Source organism: Neofelis nebulosa, chromosome 3, assembly GCF_028018385.1.
Source record: "Neofelis nebulosa isolate mNeoNeb1 chromosome 3, mNeoNeb1.pri, whole genome shotgun sequence".
In the NCBI taxonomy this organism is placed as follows: Eukaryota; Metazoa; Chordata; class Mammalia; order Carnivora; family Felidae; genus Neofelis; species Neofelis nebulosa.
In genome coordinates this window covers 128,074,919-128,102,019 of record NC_080784.1, presented here as the reverse complement: position 1 = coordinate 128,102,019, position 27,101 = coordinate 128,074,919, and the positions used below count along the sequence as shown (strand labels likewise).

General features: G+C 37.0%; 1 protein-coding gene across 14 annotated transcripts in view; it reads left to right on the top strand.

The window, feature by feature from the left end:
* PDLIM5 (PDZ and LIM domain 5) overlaps window positions 1–21,404 on the top strand; it is a 221,993-nt gene extending 200,589 nt beyond the window's left edge. For all 14 annotated transcript variants that reach the window (XM_058721881.1, XM_058721879.1, XM_058721883.1 and 11 more), the window contains 4 exons: window positions 10,406–10,586; window positions 13,044–13,164; window positions 16,653–16,768; window positions 18,155–21,404. In XM_058721881.1, the coding sequence (XP_058577864.1) occupies window positions 10,406–10,586; window positions 13,044–13,164; window positions 16,653–16,768; window positions 18,155–18,244 (508 nt within the window). In that variant the 3' untranslated portion in view covers window positions 18,245–21,404. The remainder of the gene's footprint in view (window positions 1–10,405; window positions 10,587–13,043; window positions 13,165–16,652; window positions 16,769–18,154) is intronic.
* The last annotated feature ends 5,697 nt before the right edge of the window (window positions 21,405–27,101 follow it).

The following is a 27,101-nucleotide window of genomic DNA, read 5'->3' as shown; positions in this document are numbered from 1 at the left end:
AAACATTAAATTAAAAAAGAGAAGTTTGCTATGGAACATTTCCAATCCATTTATGATAGAAGTACCATTTCTTTGATTCTTACACTTAAGACTTGATTGACAGTTGAGTGCTGGTATAATAGGGAAGCAGAAAATCAGGTTAATGTAGCCAAAACCACATTTTATTTTTCCTAATAGGATAGGTTTATGAAAAGTCTAGCTTATTTCTTTACTGATCTACCCAGTGGCATTAAAATCTGTTCACCGCTTGTATTACATACAGGGAGTTAACTGAACCATTCACTTTAAGCTTAGTATCTTTGTGAAAGAATACAGGATTTATAGGGCTTGAATTTCTTCCTAGCTGTGGAATGCTTAAAAGAAATAGCCACAGTGCTATTGTTCTGTGTTTGCCTGCGGCACAGCACCAGAACAATCACATTCTGGCAACCCATTTTTTATTCCAGTGAGAGAGAGGACTTTAACATTTGTTTCTTGCTCAGTGATTTTCAAACTTTCCTCATGCTGAGCCATCTCAGCTACCCCAGGGAGAGGTTTTTGCTTGTTTCACCAAGCATTTCAGTTTCTCAGCATTTCCTTATTAATAGATTTTATTTATTCTCCCTTTCTGTTAAAACTTCACTTGAAAATAAAAAAGTTTGGTGTAATATGTTAGCTCTTGAGTTTAAGGGAACAACCAAAGACATTAGGCCAAGATTTATTAGCAAGACATATAGACCAAGATTTCAAATTTATTGTAGTGGAAAGTTTGAAAAAACACAAATGTTCAGCATCTAATATTATGGTGCCATTAAGATCCTCTTTTTGGATAATAATAATAATTGTTTAATGTGTTCTTGGCATATGTCAAATGTTGTGCTAAGAATTTTACCTGAATTCTCATTCTTTATAAACTTGCGAGACAATTAGTAAAATTGCCTCAGTTCATAGATGAGAAAACCTAGACACAGAGAAGATACATATTTGCCTGAAGTCACACAGATAGTAAGTAAATGGTAGAATCTGAATTTGAGCCCAGATCTAACTTTAAATTTTATTCATGTTTTAACTACATTAGGAAAATGTTTAGGTGCACCTGGGTGGCTCAGTTGGTTAGGCGTCCAGTTCTTGATTTTGGCTCAGGTCATGATCTCATGGTTGTGGGCTTCGTGTTGTGTGGAGCCTGCTTATGATTCTCTCTCTCCCTGTCTCCTTGTCCCTGTCCTGCTCGTGCATGCACATGTGTTCTCTCAAAATAAATACATAAACATTAAAAAAATGCATTAAAGAAAGGAAAGTGTTTATAGTATCATATTAAGATTAAAACGTAAATCTATTTTTTAAGTATGATGCTAATTTTGTGTAAAGAAAATATACATCAAGATATATTAATATATATAAATGCATAACTATTATGAATATATACATAGTCATCTTTGTTACTGTATTTAATCAGGAGAAAAACATCTTAAGCAGACCTGCAATAACTTGACTGCTTTTCTTCATAATGTGTTAGTATATGAGTGAGAAAGAAGGGAGTAAATAATAGATTGAATAATTAGAAGTTCCTACCTCCCCACCAAAATGACTTTGTACTATATACATGCATTCTTAGACTCCTATAGATGACCCAGGGTTCACTTTTCCAGTTTCTCATCTAATGTAGAAATGTAGTCATTCTATAAGCAACACTCATTAAATATTTTGTGTGCTACCCCATTTAGGCACCAGTGATACAGAAATCAAAGACATATTCCCTTCCCTTAAGGAAGTGACTATTACATACTGAATTGTGCCCCCCTAAATTCATATGTTGAAGCCCTAACCCCTAGTACCTCAGAATGTGCCTATATTTGAAGATAGGGTCTTTAAAGAGGTAAAATGAGGTCATTAGGGTGGGCCCTAATCCATTATGATTGGGGTTCTTGTAAGAAAATTTGGACATACATGGAAGGAAGACCATGTGAAGATGGCCATCCATAAGCCAAAGAGAGAGACCTTAGAAGAGAGTAACCCAGCCAACATCTTGATTGTGTATCTAACATTAGTTAGATCTGGACTCAAATTTAGGTTTTACCATTTATTATCTATGTGACTTCCAACCTCCCAAATTGTGAAAAAATAAATTCCTTCTGTTTAAGTCACCCAATCTGTGGTACTGTGTTAAGGCAGCCCTAGCAAAATAATCCAGTTATACTTTAGTAAAAAATACAAAGCAGCAAATCAACAACCATATCAGTTGTTGGTAAGTTTAATAGAGATACATCCAGAATCCTACTTGTGCAAAAGAAGTGAGAATTCTCTAGTTTCAACAAACCAATTTCTTTTATTTGAAAGGAATGGCAAACAATAAGGCTCAATAGCCTACTTATAAAATCAGTAGTTTTATACAACAAATATCCACTGAAAACTTTCAAAGTGTTGGCTGTTGTTAGAGTGGTAATCATATTACAATGTATAAACATGCCAAACCAAAACACTGTACATCATAAACTTACACATTGTATGCAATTATATCTTAATTTTAAAAAATAAATAAGTTAAAAAGAAAACATGCGCTAGTTGCCATACTGGCACTATAGTATATAAAGATTAAAAGACACTTCCTGTTTTGATACATTTTATCATCTGATAGAGAAGCCAAAACCCTGGCACAGATAACCATAATGTAATAATGTAAGCATTAGGAGAGGTATATCGTACCCTTATAGTAATACAAGAAATATATATGTACTGCCCTAATATCCATAGTAAGGAGTTCTGAATCATAGTACTTAGGAAAATCGTGAGATATCTAAAAGGTTCTAAATTGTCACAGTTGTAAAATTGAAAATTAATCTTGCCTCATGAAAATATATTAATAATGGAAATCCATGTTGGCGATTTCATTATCTGTGTGATCCTTCTAATATTGAGGTCTGTCATTCTCTGACGTCTTCTACTTCAGTGATTCCTCTAGTTAACTTCAGCCACCAGTTTTCAGTCATATCCTCTACCATTAACTACATTTCCTCCATAATCTCATTTCTAAGCACCTCATTCAAGAACAGCAGCCTATATTTCCACTCTCCCCCGTTACCTCAACTCTAGCCATCCTTTGACCACTCCCTGCCTCCCAGCAACTTCTGATCCATTGTTTCAAATACCTTCTCACTGTTCCCTTGGGTCCCAATATCCTCACTGCCCTTCTTATCCAGTCTGAATTCTTTAGGCACTCATTAGTCAGTATCCCTTGCATACATCCTCATTTCCTTTGCCCATCTCTCACTTCATCATATTCACTTAACTGAAACCACTAGGCTGGAAAAACCAAGTCTTGGTTTACTCTGTGCCCACACTTGAAAGTGGATGTGGCTGGAAGGAAACCCATTCTAACCATACTAACCAGTGACACTTTAAATTCATGGCTATTAATCTGAGGTGTGGGTTTGGTTTTTTTTAATTTTTTAAAAATTTTATTTTAGAGAGAGAGCATGGGGGGAGAGAGAGAGAGAGAGAAAGAATCTCAAGCAGGTTCCATGCTCAGAGTAGAGCTCCATGAGGGGCTTGATCCTGCCACCCCTGGGATCATGACCTGAGCCAAAATCAAGAGTCGGATGCTCAACTGACTCAGCCATCTAGGTGTCACTCAGATATGTTCTTAATAGTGACAAAAATCTGCTGTATGTCTCTAGTATGTTTACTTTTCCATCTCCCAGAAAGCCAGTTTTATGTTTTCTTTTTTCTCCTTAGACCTGTAATAACTTATTTCCCATTTCCACTGTCAGCTGATGAGCTTAATTCCTCTTTCCCTCTTTTATATAGGAAAGGCAACAGAGATGTAGGACTACCTAGGAAAAAAAAAATAACAAAATGGTGCTCATATTCCTAACTTACCAGAAATTACACATTAAATGTAAATAGACTAAGCACTCTAATTAAAAGAATTATAGAATAGATAAAATCATGGTCTGGTTACATGCTGCCTATAACAGACACGCTTCGCGCTAAAAGATACCAAGAGATTGAAAATAAAAGTGTACAAGTGTACAAAAAGATACATCATGCAAACTTTATAACCAAAAGACGGCTGGAGTGACATTATATACTAATATTAAATAAAACAGCCATTAAGAAAAAAGGTGTTGAAAGAGAAAAGAAGGACATTTTATAATGATAAAAAATTAAATCCATCAAGAAGATACAACAATTATAAATATATATTCACCTAATAACAGAGCCCAAAAATACATGAAACAAAAACTGGCAGAATAGATGGGAGCAATATAGACAATTCAACAATAATAATTGGAAACTTCAGTACCCTAGTTTCAATAATGAGTATAACACTGCACAGAAAGTTGACAAGAAGCCTTGGACAACACTATGACTAAACTTAACAGACATCTATAGAACATCCTGTCTAATAACAGGAGAGTACAAATTCTGAAGCGCACATGGAACGTTCTCCAGGATAGACCACATGTGTTAAACCATAAAACAAGTTTCAATACATGTAAAAGGACTGATGGTCATACAAAGTATGTTGTCTGAGCAGAATGGAGTGAAATGAGAAATACCTAACCAACAATTTTGGGAAATTCACAAATATGTGGAAATTAACACACTCCTAAACAATCTCTGATGAACTCCATGTCAACTTATTAGGGAACTCACATGACATCTGCATAATCCTTTTCCCCAGGTAAAATAAACTAGTCACAGGAGTGATGTTCCATCATATTCGCAGGTTCCACCCACACTCTAGACCAGGGGATCATACAGGCCATGTACACCAGAAGACTGGTGTCTTGGGGGCCATGTTGGAATACTGCCTACCATGCTCTCTCTCCCAGTTTTGCTCTTCTTAGTTAGTGGTAGCTCTGTTTGCTCAGTTGCCCAGATCTCACGTGATCTATCAGCACATCCTTTTAACTCTTAACCTTTAAATAGACCCAGAATCTGAACCTTTCTCACTGTTTGTACTACTACTACTACCCTGATCCAAGCCATGGTTATTTCTCACCTGAGATAATGAAGTTGTTTTCCAACTAGTATCTTTCTGCTTTTGCCCTTGCCCTTTACCTGTCTGTTCTCAACACAGTAGCTAGAGTAATCCTGATAAAACATAAATCAGATCATGTCACTCTTTTGCTGGAAACCCCATAATGGTTGGTAGAAGCCAGAATCCTCACAGTGGCCTAAAGGCCCTACACAGTCACTCCCATCCCACTACCACCTCATTATCTCTCTGTCCTTATTACTTGACAATTTCCCCCTTGTTTCCTCTACTGCAGGCACATTGGCCTTCTTGCTGTTTCTCAGACTCCCCAGGCCTCTTCATCAGGCCCGTGCACTTGGTGTTACCTTTGCCTGGATTCTCTTTCCCTGGATATTTGCATGGCTCACCTTTGCCTCCGTCAGATCTTTACTAAAACAGATGTTCCTGGCCACCTGTTTAATCCCCCCCCCCCCCAATATATACAGTCTCCCTATCTTCCCTCCCTGCTTCATTGTCCTCCTCTTGTTAAAATCTAACTTTTTTTTTTTTAACATTATTTGGTTTTTTGTCCCCATGCTAGAAAGTAAGTTCCGTGTGAGCAGGGCATTTCCTGGCTTTGTTTCCTGCCATATTTTCTGCTGTTAGTTAATGACTGAACTTTTAAAAAGTATTTGGAGGAATGTATGATAACAGTTTCTCCAAGTTGAATTTATACCTCACTTGTCTTAATATATAAAATCACATTTTCCTGCTTCGTGGATTTTATAATAACCAATATAAATAATTGAGTATAATTGTCTCCAATAGACTTAAAGAATTATCAGTTAATATTACCTTTTTTAGAACTTGTCCTTTTTTATTCACTGTTATGTTCAGGCTCATTTTACCTGTGCATATATTTTTGGGCAGTGAGTCATTTATGTCTTTAAAATAAAAAGCTACAGTTGGCCTCACAACCTTTTAAAAGCAGTATTTTAATGGGCTTACAAATTAAAGATGATACTCAGTAAAAATAGAAATATATTATTTAATGCTCCAAATTGGAAAGTTTGGGCACAGTTTACTGGAAATGCCACACTTCTAATTTTAGGAAGGATTGTTACTATTGCTAATTGTGAGTATTGTAAGTATTGAAAAGGAGTGTGTTTCACTGTCATGTTTGAGTGTATTTCATTCTCTTTTACTCTCCCTGCATATGTCTTTGTATTTGTGAATGTGTGTGTGTGGTTTTTTCCAGTGATCTTTTCTGTTTCAGAAAACTCTTCCTATGGTTCCATTGTTCTTGGACTCCTTGCTCATGCCAAGCCCTTTCCAAAATTTGACATTAATAATATAAAATTGGTGTATACATTTTTATTATATCTAATTAAGTAGAATATCAGATGCCATTTTTGTCTTTGAGCACAAGTTGTTTTTTCATGTGGCTTTGTTTTTACCTTTTGTTGACTAACTTCTTTTGATTTTCTTAGCTTTTTTTTTTAATTTTTAACTTCTGTTGATGCAGTAACTTTGGGTCAAATATAATTTCTAATCTCCAGGAGCCTTAGAATGCCAGCTTTACAGTTATCATCCACATGATCTTAGGAATGTTAGGTAGCTTCTGATATTTTCTTCATCTATTTATAGAGCTAATTTCTATCACTGAGAGTTATTGTTCAAGTTAAATTACAAAGGGAGGCAAGAAGGGAGCATTTGATTTTGAAGCTGAATCCCTGTTAGGTTATGCCTGTTGAAATTTGCAACCCCTTTCACCTTCTCACCGTGTAAGCTTTTCTTTTCCTGTTCCTTTTGACATCTTTCCCCATCTTTCCTTTCTCTCTCTCTCTCTCTCTCTCTCTCTCTCTCTCTTTTCTTTTTAGTATAAGTCTCACAGAAGATCAAGAGGCTAAAAAGTTTCATGAGCTAGGTTAACTCTTTGTCAGCCAGTCAGTCCTTTAACTCTTTCCTGTCTCTTCCTTTGTCAGTCAAGGAGTACTTGGGAAAGACAGTGGCATGGAGGACTGGAAGAGAGGTAGCTGCATACTTAATTCCACTTTGCTGTTACCCAAGCCTGTCTGTCCAGGTCACAGATGGAAACCCAATCTACCTGGAACAAGAAGAACTTCTTCAGTGTTAATCCTGTGTTAATGAATTTGTTAAATTAGTCTCTGCCAACACAGAAAAGAGTACTTTGTTATATATAAGAGATTTTATTGTTTCATCTATACATAACTTCAAGGACATGATGGGAAAGGTGCTCTTTCAGCTGGGCCAGGGAATACCCGGTTGGGGCAGTACCACACTGAGCATGCTTAAGAAAGGAGCTCTGGCAGGAACAAAAGTTATATTCAGCTCAGTCTTTAAAGGTGCAGTTTTTAAAGGTTCTTTACTGTTGTTAAGACATTTCACTATTTAGATTTGATAAGAAAGTAAGGAGGTATCTTAAACTTATTCTTTCAATCAATGATAGTTTTTTTTTTTGTTTTTTTTTTTTTTAATGTTTATTTTTGAGAAGAGAGAGAGAGAACAGGGAAGGGGCAGAGAGAGAGGGAGACACAGAATCCAAAGGAGGCACAGAGCCCGACGCAGGGCTCCAACTCACAAGCCATGAAATCATGACCTGAGCCAAAGTCGGACATTCAGCTGACTGAGCCACCCAGGTGTCCCTCAACTGATGATAGTTTTAATTAATTTAATTAATTTATTTGTACTAGGCACTATTCTATAAACCTTTTAAAAACATTTTTAAGAATGCATGAAATATAAGAAAATCTTCTAAATTATAAAAGGAAGCAAAAGAATAATGAAAATCATGAATGGGACCATTAAAAATGAAGACTGGTCAAAAATGTGCTCATTGAGACTTGGCAAAACCTATAATAATGACCTTAGATACTTGCCTAGGGTTTGACTAAATTTGGCTTTAAGCCTTCTAGTGGTCAACAAAGTTAATTTTTAAATTTACTGTACGATGAGTAAAAACCCTATTGCTCAGAAGAAGCAAAACTGCTCTTACTACACAAACCTGAAGGACTTTCTCCAGAGAGTCCACATGGAAATGACCCTGTATGATCTCTAACAGATAACACTCTCAATAGCAACTTAGAGGAGGAGCAAGGGTGACTGTCACAAGGCTGTTTCCTAGGACAAGTGTCAGTGTAGACTGATGGTGTCAGGCTGAGCACCGGTCATTAAAGGAATCATTCTGTGGAATGGATCAGGTCCAATATGCCATGAATCGCAGAACGTCCTTCTCTGCTGGTCTGACTTGGTTTCAACACATATTTTAGGAAATCTAAAAATGGAGTGTGTATTCCTCAATCAGCTGTTCTTTTCTCAGATGAATTTTGTTAAATATTTTCTGGCACTGACAGCCATGTTTGTGGAGAAAAGCTCTCAAGTGCATCCATACGGAATGTGGAGTTTGATTAGATTGACTTTTGCAAACTGGAAAGCTGAATAGATACAGGCCTTCAGGGGCCATCCAGCCTATGGAGGAGCTGGAAGATGTGCCCTCATAAAAAAAATTCAGTCTAACAAATTCTTTGAAATCTGCCTTTAGTGTCCAAGCAAATGTTAGCACAGTTCTACCAGACTCTATGTTATGGTCACAGTAAATTGAATCTGGCAGCCTTTTCAAGCTTGTATAACCAGATACCCACTTGGTGGAAAAGCTCAGTGGACTCATGAAACTTTGTCTAGCTTTGAGCATTGTGACTCCTTGGTTTATCTTTGAATATATACTGAGAAAATGAGAAGAAGGAGCTTGTTGAGTAGAACTGTTATTTATTATCCAATTAAAAATTGAGGGACAACCTACCCAAAGTAACATATTTGGTTACAGAATAAGTGATCTATAGCCCTTTCTTTCTCTGGCAGGAATTAGTTAACAAAGACACTCCTTGTTAGTGATAACAAAACTATGGTGCCCTAAAGCTTAAAAACATAATAATAAAGTATTTGTCTCAAATGCTCAGGAGAACTGCATGCACCAGCTGATAAAAGTGGCATCATGTTATTAATAAAAAACAAGTTAACAAAAAATGAGGCTACAAAATACCCTCTTATACTTCAAAGAACACATTTTTATCATTCATCAAGAACTTTTTTACTTTTTTGACTCTTGGAGGATTAGGTGCTGGTTCTGAGTAAACATCACTGTATTTGCAAAGAATTTCCCAGTGGGAAATAGTTACTGAATACTAAGGTTTATGTTATCATTAAAGGCTAAAAAATGCTTCGATTTTGTGATGCTCATTACTATGACTTTTCCTATAATCTGCCTAGAAGTCAGGTATCCGTGCTCACTGACAATTAACTGTGTGGTCACTCAGTGATGATAATTGATGGTAATGAGATGAAAAGCAGAACATTCAGTTGACTATACCAGTTTGCTACAAATCAGGAAATTCAGCTTCTGGCCTTCACTCAGTCAGTCATTTTATGATATTTGTCAATCTTTTGAACATTCTGTATCTCAGCTTCTCCATCTGTTAAACTGAGTTTGTAATAACTGCCCTGGTCTATCTCACAGGAATGTTGTATGGACAAATTGGATAAGTGTAAAAGTGCCTTGGAGGTAAAGCCACTCTGTGAATAAAAATTAGTGGGATGGAGCTACTGAAAAGTACGTTGCAGAGGCTAGAATGGTTCATCTCTGCAGGCTTCATGACTAGATAAGGGTTCATAATGGATTCCTGTCAAGGAAACCAAACCCACCTTATCAGTTCATGACTATATAGTATTTAATGGAAAAAAATCTCTTTACAAACATTTGTTACCTTGAAACAAATGTGCATTAAAAATCAGTCATGTTTTAATTAAATAAAACCTTTCGAAGTAGCTTCAAAACAGTCTCTAATATCCAGTTGACAGTTTCCATCGTCTATTTGGAGGGGTCATAAACATTTGATATGTTTAATAGAGTTGAGAAATAAGTGTATGAAACAATGTGCAGGGAAGAGAAATTGACTGCAGTGTTTTCTCAGGTAATAATTATTACTGTTTTTAAGACTCCTGACATTACCAAATTGAGATTTCTCTTTTGTCTATTTTATAGAAATGTCAACTTCTCATCTCTGTCTAAACCGTGTATTTTTTTTCCTGGTTATTTCATTTTATGTCAGAGTTAACATCCTCATTCTCATTCATTATCATGATGCAGACAGACCCACTCATTGCAACTCAAAAAACATAACCACCAAATCTGTTGAAGATGAAAAAAAGTGGGGGAAATGGCCTTTCTTGAAGGAATCCCTTAAGTGCTTTTTACTCCTCCCCTTTATTCTCTTCACATAAATGCTCAGAGAGTTCCTATGTAAATTTACTGTGCCTATGTTTTCAGCCCTTGAGAAGGATAATTGAGCAAGTATTTAATTGTTTGGACATTGCATAAAAGAGGTTCTGTCCAAGCTAACTTTAAAAACTTTTATTCCCAAGCCAACTCGATCTCTTTTCTTCTGGCAGGGGACCATTCCTAGTGGCACTGGGGAAATCTTGGCACCCAGAAGAGTTTAACTGTGCTCACTGCAAAAATACAATGGCCTACATTGGATTTGTGGAGGAAAAGGGATCCCTGTATTGTGAGCTGTGCTATGAGAAATTCTTTGCTCCTGAATGTGGTCGATGCCAAAGGAAGATCCTTGGAGTAAGTATCAGAAACCTGTTTATTCTGAATGAGCTTTAAAGCACAATAATTTTTTTGTTTTGAAACCCTTACATCAGTTTTCCTTTTTATTTTCTTCTTGCTTGATCCCCTCTCTGTTTTCATCACTGTTTATTATTGTAAAGCAAAACTAAATAGACCTCTGTAGAAGTATATCGGACTCGTGGGGTTAAGTTGTCTTTGGGTTTGTCTTACTGAGTGCTCGCTTGTCTGGGGAAAGTCTAGCCACTGTGGGGAAAAAAATAATTTACTGTGGGTGTGCTACCTCAACAGGACCCTGTTTGCTCAGGAATGAAGAGGTCGCACAGGACCACACACATCAGAGTTCTCAGAACTGACACCTTCACTGTTTTAAATTAAATTCCGTAGCTTTTATAAGACCAGCATTTCCCCATTTGTCAGGGTTCAAGCACAGGGCACAGATCTCATGAAATATATAAGACATGAAGCTTATAAATGATATATTTTTCTTAAATGCATATAATGTTTAAAAATATAACCTATTTTATGAGAGTAGACATGTAATAGGAAAATAATCTAACCACCGTTTTTTGTTTTTTTTTTTCCCCCCTTTTCGAAAAGGAAGTAATGTAGGAGTCAGATACATAATGAATAATGATGAATGAATGAATTTCCTGCTCTGGAATACTCAGCTTGCACTTTGCAAAGAAAGGGTCAGCCATTTCCTGTGGGTGGCCAGGAGTTGGAATTTTATTTTAGAAGTGGCCAAGGTGCCTGGTCCCATACGAAACTCCTAAAACTAATACAGAAGATGGAGATGGCATTGCTGAATTCTGCCATTCTCTCTATAAAAATGTAATAATGAAAGTTTAATTTGTGTCAGTTGAGAGAAAAGGTAGTATAAATTATTGAGTAGTTTTAATTTCACGTTACATCTTTAAGTGGGTCTAAAACTTTGAGGACACTTAAATTATAAATATTCTTCATGAAATATTTCTGTATTATTAATCTGTACAACATGTTGGGAACAAAAAAGTAGCAACCTACGGGCTATACCTTCCCAAGTGACAAATAAGAAGTTGAATATATGTTAATACTGTATATAAATACAGTCTATGGAATTCTGGAATCATTAATAACACAAAATCAGGTAGCAGTCTTAGAACCAAATGAGGTTGTAGGAAATGGAAATCTTATCCTCATTGCCTTAGAGATGGGCCAGAACTTCACTACAGGGACAGATCCTCTGGGTTGTGTTTCAGTTGTTCAATTGCCTGTTCTAAGGGATAGGAATCAGTCTCAAGGATAGAAAGGGAACTAAATGCTAAGAGCCATGAGAAATGATTTGGTTCAGTGTATATTTGTTGTACATTTTCATGGTGATCTTTTTGGATCTCAATTACTGCCATGTCTTCCCATTATCCATCACTAGGGAACTGTTGCATTTTCTATGGCTAATAATTTACTCTGTATCATTGTATTTTGACAGTTTTTTATTATAAAAATATTTCACTCTAAATAATTAGAAAATACCAAAAAGATGTAAAGAAGAATATTAAAATGGCCTATATATTTACCAGTCCCAGATAATTCCTGTTAAGCTTAGGATGTATTTTCTTCCAATTTGCTCTTTGTAGTTCATTTACAAAATTGTAACCATACTTTATGTGTAGCATCCTCTTTCTTTGTGATAAAAGAGTAAATCCCATTTTATTAACTCATCTTCAAAAAATAATGTTTAATGGCTCCATCTCTGTCAATCCAAAGAAATGATTCCTTGCAAAACCAGCTTCTTAATAAGACTTCTTTTACTAATTAAACTCTGGCCCAAGTCTTTGATACTTGTTTTGTTTTGTTTTGTTTTGTTTTGTTTTGATACTTGGTATTTTTAACCATTGGGTCATTGTTGACTAGAATCCATACTTTGTGGTTCAAATTTTAGATGCTCATGTGAATGTGTGCTTAGTGTAGTCACAGCTGATTTCCAGAACTGTAAACATGTGTTAAACTGATTGGATTACACTGATTATGTTATTACTCCCATAATACACCAAAGCATAGGTTTGTTTTAATTTTTGAACATTTTGCCCTTCCTCCATGACATTTCCTTTTCTTTCTTTTTCCCTCCATGACATTTTCAAGATAATACTATGAAACCTTTGTAATATTCCCTGACACCCTTTTGAGAGAAAGCAGAATGTATTACAGCAAGTACTTATGAAATGCTTACTTTATTCACTCCCTATATAATGTTTAAGTAACACAACAGTCGTTATTTAAATAAGTTTACTGAAAACTCACGTATTATATAGGGTATCAGTTTAGACCATTTGTGAGTGTGTCTTTAGAGGAAGAGCTGATGGTAACGACAAAGCGTGTGCCCACATTGGGTCAGTTTAAAAGGGCTGTGTTGGTACAACTAATAGAGCAAGCATCTGTGTATGATCATCTTTATATCCAATTGCCTTTCTGTAACAGGAGGTCATCAATGCTTTGAAACAAACTTGGCACGTTTCCTGTTTTGTTTGTGTGGCCTGTGGAAAACCCATTCGTAATAATGTTTTTCATTTGGAGGATGGTGAACCATACTGTGAGACTGGTAAGATCCTGAAGCCATTAGTTTCTTAAATTTTGAATAAACTTAACCCTTAATGTTACTACCAAGTTGAAAGGCAGTAGGGGACAAAGTGGATTTCCAAGTTGTTTTGGGGGCATTTAATGTTACTCTAAATATACAGCAAAAAACTATGTAAAACTTTTATGTGATTTCGTCAAAACAGATATTCCCAGTTTCCTGAAGAGAAATGAGCATGTATGTATGCATTATCTAGTAGGAAAATATTTTACTTGAATCCCTAATAGTTTATGGATATGAATTCCACCACATTGTGTAGCTGAAAGCTACCTCTAACGGTGAATTTTGAGTGGTTACAAACATGAGAAGTATTCAGCTATTGAACATGATATTGATTTGCTGTTTAAGGCAACCTCCTTGAAAATAAATTGGCAGTCCTTTGTTACTCTTACTGAATGGAAGGGTAACCTTGGCTCGGATTGCTCCCTTAGTAAAATTATTTTTAATAAACTGGACTCTAAGGACCAATCTACTACATTTGTCTTACTACGTGAGCTATGAGCACTTCCTTTTCTTTCCCAAAGGCTGTAAGTGAACTTTTATAACACTTATTTGTTATTATTCCTCTTAGATATTAGTACCACACATATGTTTCAAAAAACAAAATATTTTCCTTCATCATGCCTGCATTCATCACTGCTGTATTTCCACTTTAGAGTTGTTGATCTACCTTGAAATGCAAAGTGTGGTGCTGGAGGAAAGGAATGTTGTACACTATTGAGTTAAGGGAGCAGTCAGCTTCTAATTTGAGGCTGGTAGCATCACGTGACCTTTTATTGCTCACTCATTCCTTCCAGCTGAGTTAGGAGCAGCGCGGATCTATGCCAGACTATCCACCAGGAAGCTCTGTGGAGACACCAGTGAACTATCTCGTCGGGGGGCTATTTGGGGACAGGATGGCTACAAGCTGCTACCCTGACTCAATCAGAATATTTCACATTTTGTGATTTCACTTAATTCTTCTGAAGAAAGAGGTGTTTGTTTGTTTGTTTGTTTTAAAATTAAGTTTTTCAAGACATGTTGACTAACTGGCAGATAGTCCCTGTCCAGCTACATACCTATACAGCTATCTAGCCTTAATATCATATTCATGTAGTCTAAGAAGGAAGATTTTTAAAACTCCAAAATGGCTTACAGAAAAGGAAAAATATTTTTGAAGGTTTATTTAAATGTCACTTCTAGGGGCGCCTGGGTGGCTCAGTCAGTTAAGCGTCCGACTTCAGCTCAGGTCATGATCTCACGGTCTGTGAGTTCCAACCCCACGTCGGGCTCTGTGCTGACAGCTCAGAACCTGGAGCCTGTTTCAGATTCTGTGTCTCCCTCTTCTCTGACCCTCCCCCGTTCATGCTGTGTCTCTCTCTGTCTCAAAAATAAATAAACAATTAAATCTGAAGAAATATATTATTTGATAGGAACATAGCAATAAAATATTCAACAAAAACAAAAACAGAAAAAAATAAATAAATAAACATTAAAAAAAATTTTTTAAAAAACAAAAAATAAATGTCACTTCTAATCAACATGATCTACTCTTGTATTTTTTTAACCTCCAACACTTGTTATTAGCTCAGCCTTTCCCATTTCAATAAATGCCCCACTGTCCACTATCCCAAAATCTAAGATTCTGTTCTTTCCCTTACTCTCCTCATATCCAGTGTAATTAGTAAATTCTAGCAGTACCCTCAGTGTATATAAATTCATTCTTTTCTCTTCACCTCAGTGGTCACAACTAAATCCAGCTCACCCTTTGCCTGGATGCTCTGATCACCAACTAAGATGGTCTGTCTTCTTTCCCCAACCTTTAAATAGAAGTTATGATAATATTTGTTTCAATGTGAATTAGATTATGTTTGATACCTTTGTTGGCTTCCACTTGAGTAAACATACATTCCTTTCTAGACATGCTTTGTCACCCTTTTCTTCTACTACCTTACCCTCTGTCAGGCGTATGTCATCACCCCTTTGCTTTTCTGAATATGCTGAGATTCTTCCTGCCTCAGGGTCTTTGTATTTGCAGTTTCTTCTAACCGATATGTTCTTCCACAGCTTTTCTGTGGTGAGTTCTCCTTTTTTTTGTCATGCCTCAGCCCAACTGTTACCTCTTTAGAGAAGCCTTTCATAACCCACCTATTTAATGGAGTGTTACATACTTCCCTTAACTATTCTGTATCACAGGATTCTTTTCTTCATGGTCCTTTTCACAATGTGAAATTATTATCACTTGTTTGAAAAATACAATAAACAACAACATCCTGCTCCCAATGAAGATATAATCACCCTAAAGAGAGCAGCCACATCTGTCTTTTTCACCACTGTGCCACCCTTTAGTGCCTAGAACAGTGCCTGGCACATAGTAGGACTCAGTGGATAGGTGTTGAGCAAATGGTGCTAAGGAATGCTGAAGATTGTTAAGGAAGGTAAATCAAGTTGGAAATGATAGTCTACTTTCCGCTCCAGCCCAGGTTGGAGTAAACACAAGTAGTGAGAATGGCTGCATAAAAGAAAATTGCCAGTAAGTTCTAATTTAGTAATAATAAAGAAACATCTTATCAAAACTGCTTTCTTTAGAAGGAAATCCTATTGGCATTTTATAACTACTCTGTGTCAAGTTAATGGTGTTCTCTGGCTAAGGATTTTCAGCACAAAGTCTTACAATTGAAAGGAAATTGCAGCAAAAGAATTAGTGGCTAATACTGTTAGGATACAGTCCAGCTAGAACCTCAGTCAAGGCTCTTATTCATGGAAGTTTCTTGTGACTTTTTTTCTTTCCTACCAAGTTAGATACTCTATGAAATGTGCTGGGATATCAGATATTTCTTCTTGATTTATGTTCTTTAGTCTTACTGTTGCTAGTTTTTGGAAGTTCTGTTGTCTTTTGTTAAAACAGTCATGTCTGTTGATAGCTTATCAGAGAACAGAGTTGTTCTTCATACGAAGTTAGACATGTAAGTAGCTGGAGATAAGTGAGAAGTATTACGTAGAAAAACAGAATAGGGGCGTCTGGGTGGCTCAGTCGTTTAAGCGGCCGACTTCAGCTCAGGTCATGATCTCGCAGTCTGTGAGTTCGAGCCCCGCGTCGGGCTCTGTGCTGACAGCTCAGAGCCTGGAGCCTGTTTTGGATTCTGTGTCTCTCTCTCTCTGACCCTCCCCCATTCATGCTGTGTCTCTCTCTGTCTCAAAAATAAATACACGTTAAAAAAATTAAAAGAAAAAAGAAAAACAGAATAAAGGACTTTAAGTTATGTAAATAAATAGCATTTACCCCACAGGTAACCTGAACCACACTACACATGTGTCTCAAGCCAAAACATACCCTCTGAAAATTTTCCAGTTACTAGTAACTTCATCTTCTCATTTAATTCCAATTTTGTTGCTGCTTTCTAGGAATTATTCTTCTAAAGCTTTCTCATGTTTAAATTATGTCTCCCCACCCCCACCCCGCCCCAATACAGATTATTATGCCCTTTTTGGTACCATATGCCGTGGATGTGAATTTCCCATAGAGGCTGGCGACATGTTCCTGGAGGCCCTGGGCTTTACCTGGCATGACACCTGCTTTGTATGCTCAGTAAGTAAACTCTTATTTCCAAGTGAGAGGAGCAAGTATGGCCAGTTTTCACCTAAGCACTAAATGGAAATAGCAGGTTTTGTATCTTTCAGACCTTCACACCTAGAAGTATTTTTACAGTGATCTTCAAAGTTGTTCATTAAATTTTTTGGCCTTAGTTTGAATTACTTGGCACAGAATAAGATGCTTACCCCTTTAGAGAAGGTCCTATTTTTAATTTATGTTTATAAGGAGAAGCTGTGTATTTCTTAAAACAGTAAGAGACCTTGAAATTTTTTTAAAATTCTGTTTTATTGGAGTGTTCTTAGTAATTTTTGGAAACATGAGTACTTGAAATAGAAACAAACAATTCTAAAAAAATCTATTGTTGAATTAAGCGTGGAAGCAAACTATATGTTGATTTGCCTCCTTCCTTAGCAGTAGTCCATGAATAATTTTTTTTTTCTTTTTGAGACTATAATAAACCTATAGTTTACCTATTGTATTTGATATTTTCACATTTTTGGTTTTATTTTTAATGACAGAGAGATTGAGAGATTTACATTACCCTAAGACTTTTATTTTTAATTTAGAAAGTAAATTCCCAATAGAGATATTCTGTTCAGATATTTGCTTTTTTTTAATTGGATTTAATATATCTTATAATTCTCAATACCCGCTGTATGAAGGGAAAAAGTTATGTTAATAGGAATCAAAGGATTTCCCCAAACATGACCATTGACCTTGTTCACCTCCTCCATGTCTTAGACTTCAGGGTATCTATAAAATGTAACAACTGGTAGCAGATTTGCTTGCTCCTGTTCTCTGGTAGAGATGCTCATGACCATTACACTTACCAAAGGCAATAGGAAAGACAAGAAGACATACATGCAGATAGTTAACAGACTGTATAATCATCCAGTAGCCAGATGTTGACCAGGGTTTTTGCTATAAGGAACAAAGAAATGAATTAAAAAGAATTCTCAGGCAGTCTACGTCTATGTGTCTGGGGCCTTCGGAATATCTGGCAAAGCAGTTGTGTTTGTTTTTGTTTTGAATGCTCTGGGTCCCTACAACAGGAGGCAATGATTAGAATTTGGGAAGAGAACTTATATTTAATGTGACCTCTTTATGTCTTAATTTTTTCATCAGAGCCAAGTGCTTCACTTATCATAAAGAAAAATAGCGATCACTGATTTAAATAAATCAGAATGCATTCCAGAAAAAAGTCATTCTTCATTGCTTTTGAAAGATTACATGAGATTTCATAGTAATGGTTAAATATCAGAATGTCCAATACAACCAACTGAAGTGCTTTGTTGTATCCAGTGGGTGAAAAATCATTTCCCCTTCTTAGGCATATTTGATAAAATAACGATATTCTTTTAAATAATGCTTCTTTTTCAGGTATGTTGCGAAAGTTTGGAAGGTCAGACCTTTTTCTCCAAGAAGGACAAGCCACTTTGCAAGAAACATGCTCATTCTGTGAATTTTTGAAAGTCAACAGCCCAGGGGAGGAGAAGAAATTTGAAGAGAAAGAGAAGAATTAGAATTACCGATTAGTTTTTAGATTTAATATTTGTAGGAGTTTTGAAAAATAATAGTGACCCTGAAGGGATAAATTCCAGCTTTAAAAACCAAGTCTATGAGGAAATATTTGGCTTCGTAAAGTAGAGAGACAGTTTGGCATTTATGATTACTTTTTCCTCTATTTTCTGCCCATAAAATAACTTTTATAAAAGCCAATTTCCTGGTTGACTATTAAATTCATCATAGAATAAATTAATGAAGAATTAAACTTTAGAATAAAAACCTCTAACATTTAGGCTGAGGTAATTATACTTTCTTTCCTTGTTAGGTAGTTCTGAGTAAATCCGTAAAAGGCAATGAAAATTGCCTTGCATCGTCAGTAGGTAAAATGTATTTTTTCAAAAATAGTGCTTATCTTTAAAAGAGGAAATAGTTTAAACAGAATTTTATCAGTAGTAGGTATCAGTTTTTTAAAAAAAAAACATATGTACTTTTTTGTCTTCTAGCTGATCATTCCAGTGGGGAAGACCATTGAGATTTTTTATCAAAATGTGTCCTGCCAATAGGAGGTGTGATATTTCTCTCATCTACCCCCCTCCAAAAAGCCACCATGTAGTTTATAAATGTCAAATTTTTTGCCTTTTATTAAAATATGGCCATTTCTATTTACGTATTCACTGTTTTATCACCTATATTAGTCAAACTCCATTTTTCCCCCTTCCCTCATGCTGAGGTTAAGAGAGTAAGTAGAAAAGAGTGTGGTTAAGAATTATGGTAAATCAGAGGATTGTATCCAAAATTTTTAAAAATCCCCCCCTTTTGGAAAATAAGTCCATTAGGTAAGTTTCAGATTTGTACTACTGACTGATAAAGGTTCGAGAACTCTCTTCGCAGAATAATTTTCTTTCATTCTGCATTAGAAAAGTAAAAGATTGGCTTGGGGATGTGATAAAATCTAGGATTTTTGTTTGTTTGTTTGTTTTCTTTCAGTAGCTCTCTCAATAATAAATGAATCACTTCCAAATGTGATCATGAAGTTTGGAAAATGTTTACTCCCAGAGGTTGGTAGTATAGGAGGGAAACATGATCAGTCGCCCAGACTGGCTCGTTATTTGTTTTCTGTATTTGGAGGGGGAAATTATGTAGATAACACATGAAGACAGAGCAACCATTGTGGTGAAATTGTGAATCGTATTGATATTTGCCCAGTGAGAAAACAGATTATGACATTGAATAGTTTTTCCCTTTGTTTCTAGAATGGATGCAAGCCCATGATCCCACTAAGGTATAATATCAATTTGTCTGGGGCAAGGTGCTTTTAAAGTTGAGACAGAACCCCAAGCCCTCCCTGCCCCATAACTCACTAACAACTTCACTTCCATTGTGTGTGTGTGTGTTTGTTATAGAGGGAGGTTTTAGGCTCTAATATTTGTTTAACCTCCCTAAGAACTTTGCAAGGCATCTGTCCTGAAAGCTGTTAATTTATGGCCTAGCAGATTTATATTATATACAGATAATAATTAACTGGGGATAAAAGAATGAACAGGGTGACATGAAGTGGCTTCACCAGTAGCAACCCCCAACTACCTCCTCGCCCTGCATCTGTAGGGAGGCAGGAAGTTTTATTTTCGAAACAGAGTGCTGGGACTGAATTGTGCGTTATTTCTCATTGCTGCTGAAACCACCTGTAGAGTTCGTGCTGGCTAATGTGCGTGGTCACATATCTTAATGTCAGTCTCTTTCTTTACGTGATATAAATTGGTGGTTTTGTTTTGATGTAGTAGAGATTTTTTTTTTTTTTTGGTTGTTTAGTTTTGCCTTTATAGATTCTGTGCCAAGATAGTATTTGAAAAGTCAGTGGCATTTAGGTATTTCCTTTAAAGAATTTTATTTGACCTGGATTTCTTATTAAGTTACCTTACACTAAGGATCTCATTTTTATTCGATTTTTCTTCATACACACTATTCATGGAGCGTAATTTTGCATTCCTCTAAATTTTGTCCCTAAAAGGATAACATTGCTTCTTCCTAATTTATCAGTTAGTCTTTGTGCTTTGTCCTCTTTTGTGGCAAAGCTTTATATCTGTTCCTAAAACAGTTAATCCTGTGAAATAAATATTGATTATAACCCAGAAGAATCTCTGTATTTTCCAGTGGGGAATGCCATATTTAATATACCAGCATTAATCTTTTAATAACTGGCAGAGCACTTTATTCTTCTGGCGAGCTCCCTGAATATTTATTTTTCTGATTATAAATATTCCAGATCAGTAGCATTTTTTTTTAATTATTACCTCTTTACTGTAGAGCATTTACTTGTAGTCTTTCTTGATGTATATTTTGGAATGCTGTACTTAGTATAATACAGATTAAAATTACAGTATATGACTCTAAAGCATCCCCCACTTGTATTTCCCAAATTCGAAAATGCTAGTGACAGGTTCCAATTTATAACATTTTGTAGACTTCCAAGGGCTGAATGTTGCCCACTGGAGTGGCGGCCGAGAGAGGATCCCCACTGTTTATGTTCATAGCAGCATACTATTTCTTACGGATTCGGGCTCCATTTACAGCCGAACACTACAGCCTCGTCATTTGGTCACAGTGTTAAGACCGATAAGAGTTGCAATCTTCCAACTGTCAGTTGAAACCTTATGGTTAAAAGTCATCTACAACAAAAAAGTTTTCATGGTGCCATTTTCACAGGGTAGTGTACTAGGACCACTTTCATAGAAAATAATTCCTTCCTCTCCCTTGTTCAAGTAGGAATCTAGTGTTGTATTAACATTTTTGTAATGTTTAGAGTTTTTCAATCATCCCTGTCGAAAGGAGAGGCCTTTCAGACATAAGAGAGGGGGAAACACTGAATAATTTTACATGGATTTAATGTGGCATCACTGTCATCCTTAATCCTCCGCGTGTTTTAAGATACTGGCTTTGGATTTTCAAAATATCATTTGCCTTTCTGTTAATCTGTATTTTCTGTTGCTTTACATTTTTTGGTTTGTATATGTCTGTACTGTTTTGCTTTTGGCTATATTTTCGAATAAACACCACATGAGAAATATAATCAGCATAGTTACACCTTAATGTGCACATAATAAATAAATGGCCGCAGTGATGTAAACAGGCTCTCCTGGTTTTTCTTTTTGTGGGTGGCACGTGGGTCCCATCAAAGTGATCATGGGGATAACAGGGTTTGCAGGATCGGGAGAGAAATGACAATTCCCAGGAGAATCCCTCTTTTATGACATTTGCCTATCAAAATGTCCCAGAAACAAAACATTTGAAAAGTGTCACATTTATTCTGCTTTGATCCATGTTTATGCTGTGCATGTAGCAAGTACACATAGCATGGTTGTAAATTAACAAATAAGTTCCATTGTTTTAAAAAAATACTCATTGCTGAAACCGTTTATTGGAATAACCTGTCCTATCGAGCACTATTTGTATCACATATCCTATTTAAACAACGTAAGTCGTCGTCTACATTTTCACGCTTTAATCAACAGGTACGTTCAGGGTTAACTCATCCCAATCTCATTAGTTAACTTTTCTATAACTAGATAGGCTCATCTATTCCTCATTTGTTTATTGATTTGAGTCAGATTTTTTTTTCCAAGTGTATAAAGTTAAGAGGAATGTTTCTGTTGCAGGCTGTATATTGGAAATAAAAGGCAAATTCAAGTCTATTTGCTCACAGTATATTAAACTCCAGAAGCCAAACTTATAAGGGCATCAAGTCTGCATTTGACATTTTAATAGCTGCTGTTTGGTTTCTATCAATCACGTCATTGCACATTAAAATGCACCAACAAAATAAGAGATCTGTCATTCCTTCGTTAAGAAACAGTAATCCAGTACAAGATTTATAGGCTTAAGACTCAACAGTGTGTGTTCACAATAAATCCCCATTCAGTGCTCAAACCAGAAACAAGCCTCCCTGTCGTTCGGTGTTTTCTGTTCAAAATGTCCCCAATATAAGACTATCAAAGGTTTTCTTCCAGAACTACGTATAAAATCCTTTTTGCCAGCAAAAGCTTAATTTAGGTTGGCGGCTTCCCTTTTTGAGTATTCTCAGACAAGATCTTGGTTCTATCAGAAACACATAGGTACTGATGTATTATTAGCGAGCCTGGTGTTAATTAGGGAGAATTACCAGAAATAGTTTGCTTCGTGGGAATTTATTACAGAATCACACTTGACTGATGGCAGAATAGGAGTTGCTGAGAGAGAGCAGCTCCCACTCGTAACCACTAATTAATAGGGTGCCAAAATTCCGCAGAGGGGGTCTCATCCCAAGGGTGGGAGCCTCCTGGGGAAAACGGTTCCTTTGCAGTATTTAAAATTTAAAAGAGGAAAGGGGCTAGGACACATGGCTACCCAACAGAAATCTCAGACTGATACGGTTTTGTGTCGTACTTATGAATGAGAGCATTTAACTCAGGAAGTGCCAAGCCCGAAAGTTTGTCAAAGACTCCCTTCCCCTCCAAAAGTCAGAAGTAGCCTGTGTGTTTCTTCTCCTAAGGAGATATGCAAAGGTATTTTTAGTGTGGCAAGCATCTGATTACTCAACTGTTTGCTTTATGAGGAAAATCTGGAACAAACCATTTGTCTACGGTATTATATTACTGAACATTTACTCTTTATTCCATGATTTAAAGGCTGAGTAGGTGGCAAGATTACATCAATGATTAATAAGAAAGGTGTGGCTTCCACACCTTGAACCCAGAGTTGAGGAGAAACAAGGTGTGTTTAGTGATCGGCACTAAGGGCAGAGCACTGGGGGAGCCCTGGTAAATGAAAGTTGGCCAAGAAGGCCATTCTTTTCCCTGTGCTTGTAACTGCGTGTAATCACATACAATAAAGCTTGGAGCCATTGCTTAGTGTAGAAGAATAAAGCATTTCCATGTCAGAAAACCTGATCACTGACCTAAGGGAGAAAAATAAAACAATTTGTAATTCACAGAGAGTATAGTTTTCAATTTCTCTTCAGGCAGTATAGTTCCCAGGGAAAATGACTTCTGTGCCGGGTCCATGGATTGATTGACATGGTCTCTAATGCATCTGTGTTTCAAAGGAAAAAGTTTCTGGTTAATAATTGGGTTTCAAATTAGTTTTTCATGTTCTAATTGTCACATTCGCTTTCTAGTTCAAATATACTTAGGTTTATTTTTTCTCCCCCCGCCCTCTTCTTTTTCTCTGCTTGTACAGCACACATAGCTGGTGCCATTCTAAGCACTTACTAAAAAATACCATTGTTTGTTTAAAGAATTTTAGTAGACTATAATATCTTCAGAGCTGTCTTTTGATTACACCCCCCCACCCCCACCCCGGTGTATCACTGATAAGCCAAACTTCCCTTGGTAAATAGGAAAGTAAGTAACTTGAACTCCGGTGACCCATCATACCAATATTAGTTTTTGTGTAAATAGAAGTCTTTGCTTAGGTGACCATTATTGATGTCATCTGATCCCAGAAGTTGTCTCTTACTCCTGTCTGCTTGAGAATCCTTACAATCTCAAGCCTCCTTAGTTGAATGAAGTGGAGAGCAGACAAACCCATGGAGCTTTCCAAGTATGAACTTTGAAATATAAGTTAAAGTAATTCTAGCTTTATCAACTGAAACCCATCATTTATTCTGCCCTGTTAAGTTGTTACATTCCTGCTTAATAGTTCTCTGGTACCATAATAAATGCTTTAGATAAAAATGAGCTCCACAAACAAGTTGAGAGGCACCAAAGTGAACCCAGGACTTCTGCCCCAAGGAAAGATATAAATCAATGATGTGACTCTATGAGTTTGCTTGTGCCTCAATATCCAAGGAGGTTCTGGATGATCTTTAACAATATCAACAAAGTATACATTGTGGAGAGTATAAGTTCGTGCTTGAGGGGAAAGTGTGTTGATTACGCCTGGTGGATCAGACTGGGTCCAATCAGAAGACTGAAATCACACCTAACTTAGCAGGAGAGAGAACTCCAAGGGTATCCCAACATAGAGAGGACCCGAGGAAGAACAGATTTCCAATGAGCACCCTTCCCCATGGCTGGACATCAGATTTTGTTGAAGAAAGTGTGGTCGCAGGCCGCTGAATGGCAGATAAATTCTCTGGTTGCTGAAGCCAACCAACGCTGTTCCTAGGTTGCCAGGAGCAAGAAAAAATCCTCCAGAATGCAGGAAAGCCAAGGTTAGCTTTCCACGGTTTAGTGCGTGGGTGTGCGCAGAGAGCTGAGGGCTGTGGTGGCCTAGAATACACAGTACCCAAATCAAGAGGGTGGCAGCAAGGTGGTGGCTGGGCCTGGGCCAGGGATGTGAAGTCACCGAAAGACTGTGCATTCTGGAAGCACAGCCGGGGCAGAGCTCCAGCAGATGTCCCCACACACACGCACCGTGGATGAAGCATGCAGCTGGAGCAAGGAAAAGCAACACGCAGCACTTGGAACCAGAGAGACAAGCCCCTGGCTTCTGCAATATTCCTATAGTTTCCTTGGCTGACAGTTGACAAAGCTTAACACTGCTCGCCGTGAAGGAACAATGCTTAGAGAGTCCAGTTCACTGTCATAGAATGGGATCTGAAAGCTGAATTTGGAACTGAAAACAAATTGATAATAGGCACATCTGGGTACAAATTAAAACTTTATGTTCTTCACTAAACCCAAACTTCCATTATCCAGAACCTGAATTGTATATTCTTGCTGAACTGGAAACCTAAACAACAAACTTTTCATCCCTTATTGTCAAAAATCTTATGAGAATTAAATATGCAAAGTAAATATAATGTAGCATTGATTGTGTTTTTCAAAGCCTACCCCTAAACATCCAATGTAATGGACGCTCTGAATATTTAAGAGATTTGTTGGATGTATACTAAGATATAACCAAGGGATTTTTTTTGTTTCCTACAGTTAAAAGTGACTAAAACATTCTTTTTAAAAAATGTTTATTTTATTGTTAACAGAGACTGAAAGAGCTGAGTGGGAGAGAGAGAGAGAGAGAGAGAGAAAATCCAAAGCAGGCTCCATGCTGTCAGCACAGAACCTGGTGCACGGCTTGATCTCACAAACAGTAAGATCAGGACCTGAGCTGAAACCAAGAGTCAGATGCTTAACCAACCGAACCATATAATTTTTGTACTTTGTACCTGTTATACTGGGTTACGCTAATTCACTCCAAGATTCTAATAACTGGAGAAACTGAGAGTCAAGTCTTTTTAACCCAAGTACTAGAGAAGGGAAAATGAACACTCAGAGAAATAATTCTCTAAAAATAAGCAGTTACTAAGTGACAAATCTCACACTTAGACTTTCGACTAGGTTAGAGAGAACATTTACTATTTCATCCACATTGTCTTAGAGTCCCTCTTATCAATAAGGGGCAATTCTCATATATACAGTTGGTAAAAGGTGGGTTTAAGTGTTACTTAACTTAGATAGAATATGTAAAACTTCAAAGCCACATCAGTCTGACTTGTACACTTGCCCGCCACACAGATGCAAATATTTGGGAGGTTTGCGATTGGACCATTTGCTTTTCAAAGGTATTTGGGCTATGGCAGCCCTCTCTGCAATGGGCCTTTTGCTGTTCTTTGTGCTTTGGCTATGTTTCCAAGAAGCACAAGAATAATGAGAGTGGGCCTGAGGTGTAGGTAACACCCAACGTGGTACCAAACAAATGAGAAGGCCGTCGGGAATGCAGTTCAGATGGCTTCGACACACAAAGGTCGACAATACCTATTTATAAGATGTTGGAAAGCGAGTCAGGATGGCCGGCACCCAGTTGTCTGTGTGACAAAGTTAGTTCCAGGCTGTGAGTGTGGAGCGTGAAGAGTGGAAAAGGTGAGACCTTGGTGAGCAACTGTACATATGTCCAATTATGCTGACAAGGTTGCCTAAGATTCTTTTTTTTTTTTTTTGGCTCAATTGAAATAAAATCTCTCTGCTCTTTGGTAATGGCAGGCACCACTGCTAAGTCCACTAAAGCATAGCTGAAAAATCCAACTGCCCTCACATCTGTTTTGCATGACCTTTCAATCATCAGCAAATACTTGTGCCACTAGGAGTGGAAGTCTGGGTAGGATATGGCTCTGTGACTTTCTAGGCTATCACTATGGAAAACATATTGAAACAAAATTCACGCATGCCATGCGCCGTGCCCAGAAATTATAGACTTGTCTGGGTGGTGTTAAGGTTTTGACCTATCAAGAGCGCTCACACCTGCTTCTTACATTCAAGTTGTTAATCCTTTGTTCAGAAAATGAGACATATTATGAAATATGTGAATGGACTTTTGTGGTTTAAGACTTAAGCGTTTAGGCTCTTAAACTGGTTCAAACTAAAATAACGTTGATGAAATAGCGTCTTTTAGACTTGTAACGATTACATTTATTACACAGCAGAAACCTGTGTGACTTAACTTTCAGATTCTTTGGGAAGTATAACTTGGTTACAGGGCTCGCTTGAGTTCCAGGTTGCAACGAAGTGTTCTGAAAGCAAACAAGAGGGGGGGAAAGTTACTAAAGCATCTTGAAAAGATTGTAATAAAATTCACTCTCACACAAATTACAATGGGAAGCCAATGGGAACTGTGTGAGTTCAGTTCATCTCAAGACCAACCTGAGCAAAGTATACGTGTCAAGTGCTTAAAGAGAGAAGACTGCTTAGGTGGTGCACAGGCACTGGCATTGACAGGCCTATGTGAGTGTCAATATCAATACCCTCAGGTTGAACTTGCAATAGGTTTATACAGGCAGGCTAGTCATTTGGATCACCTCCAAATCAGTGGTGTTGCATTTTTTTTAGTTTATTTATTTATTTTGAGAGAC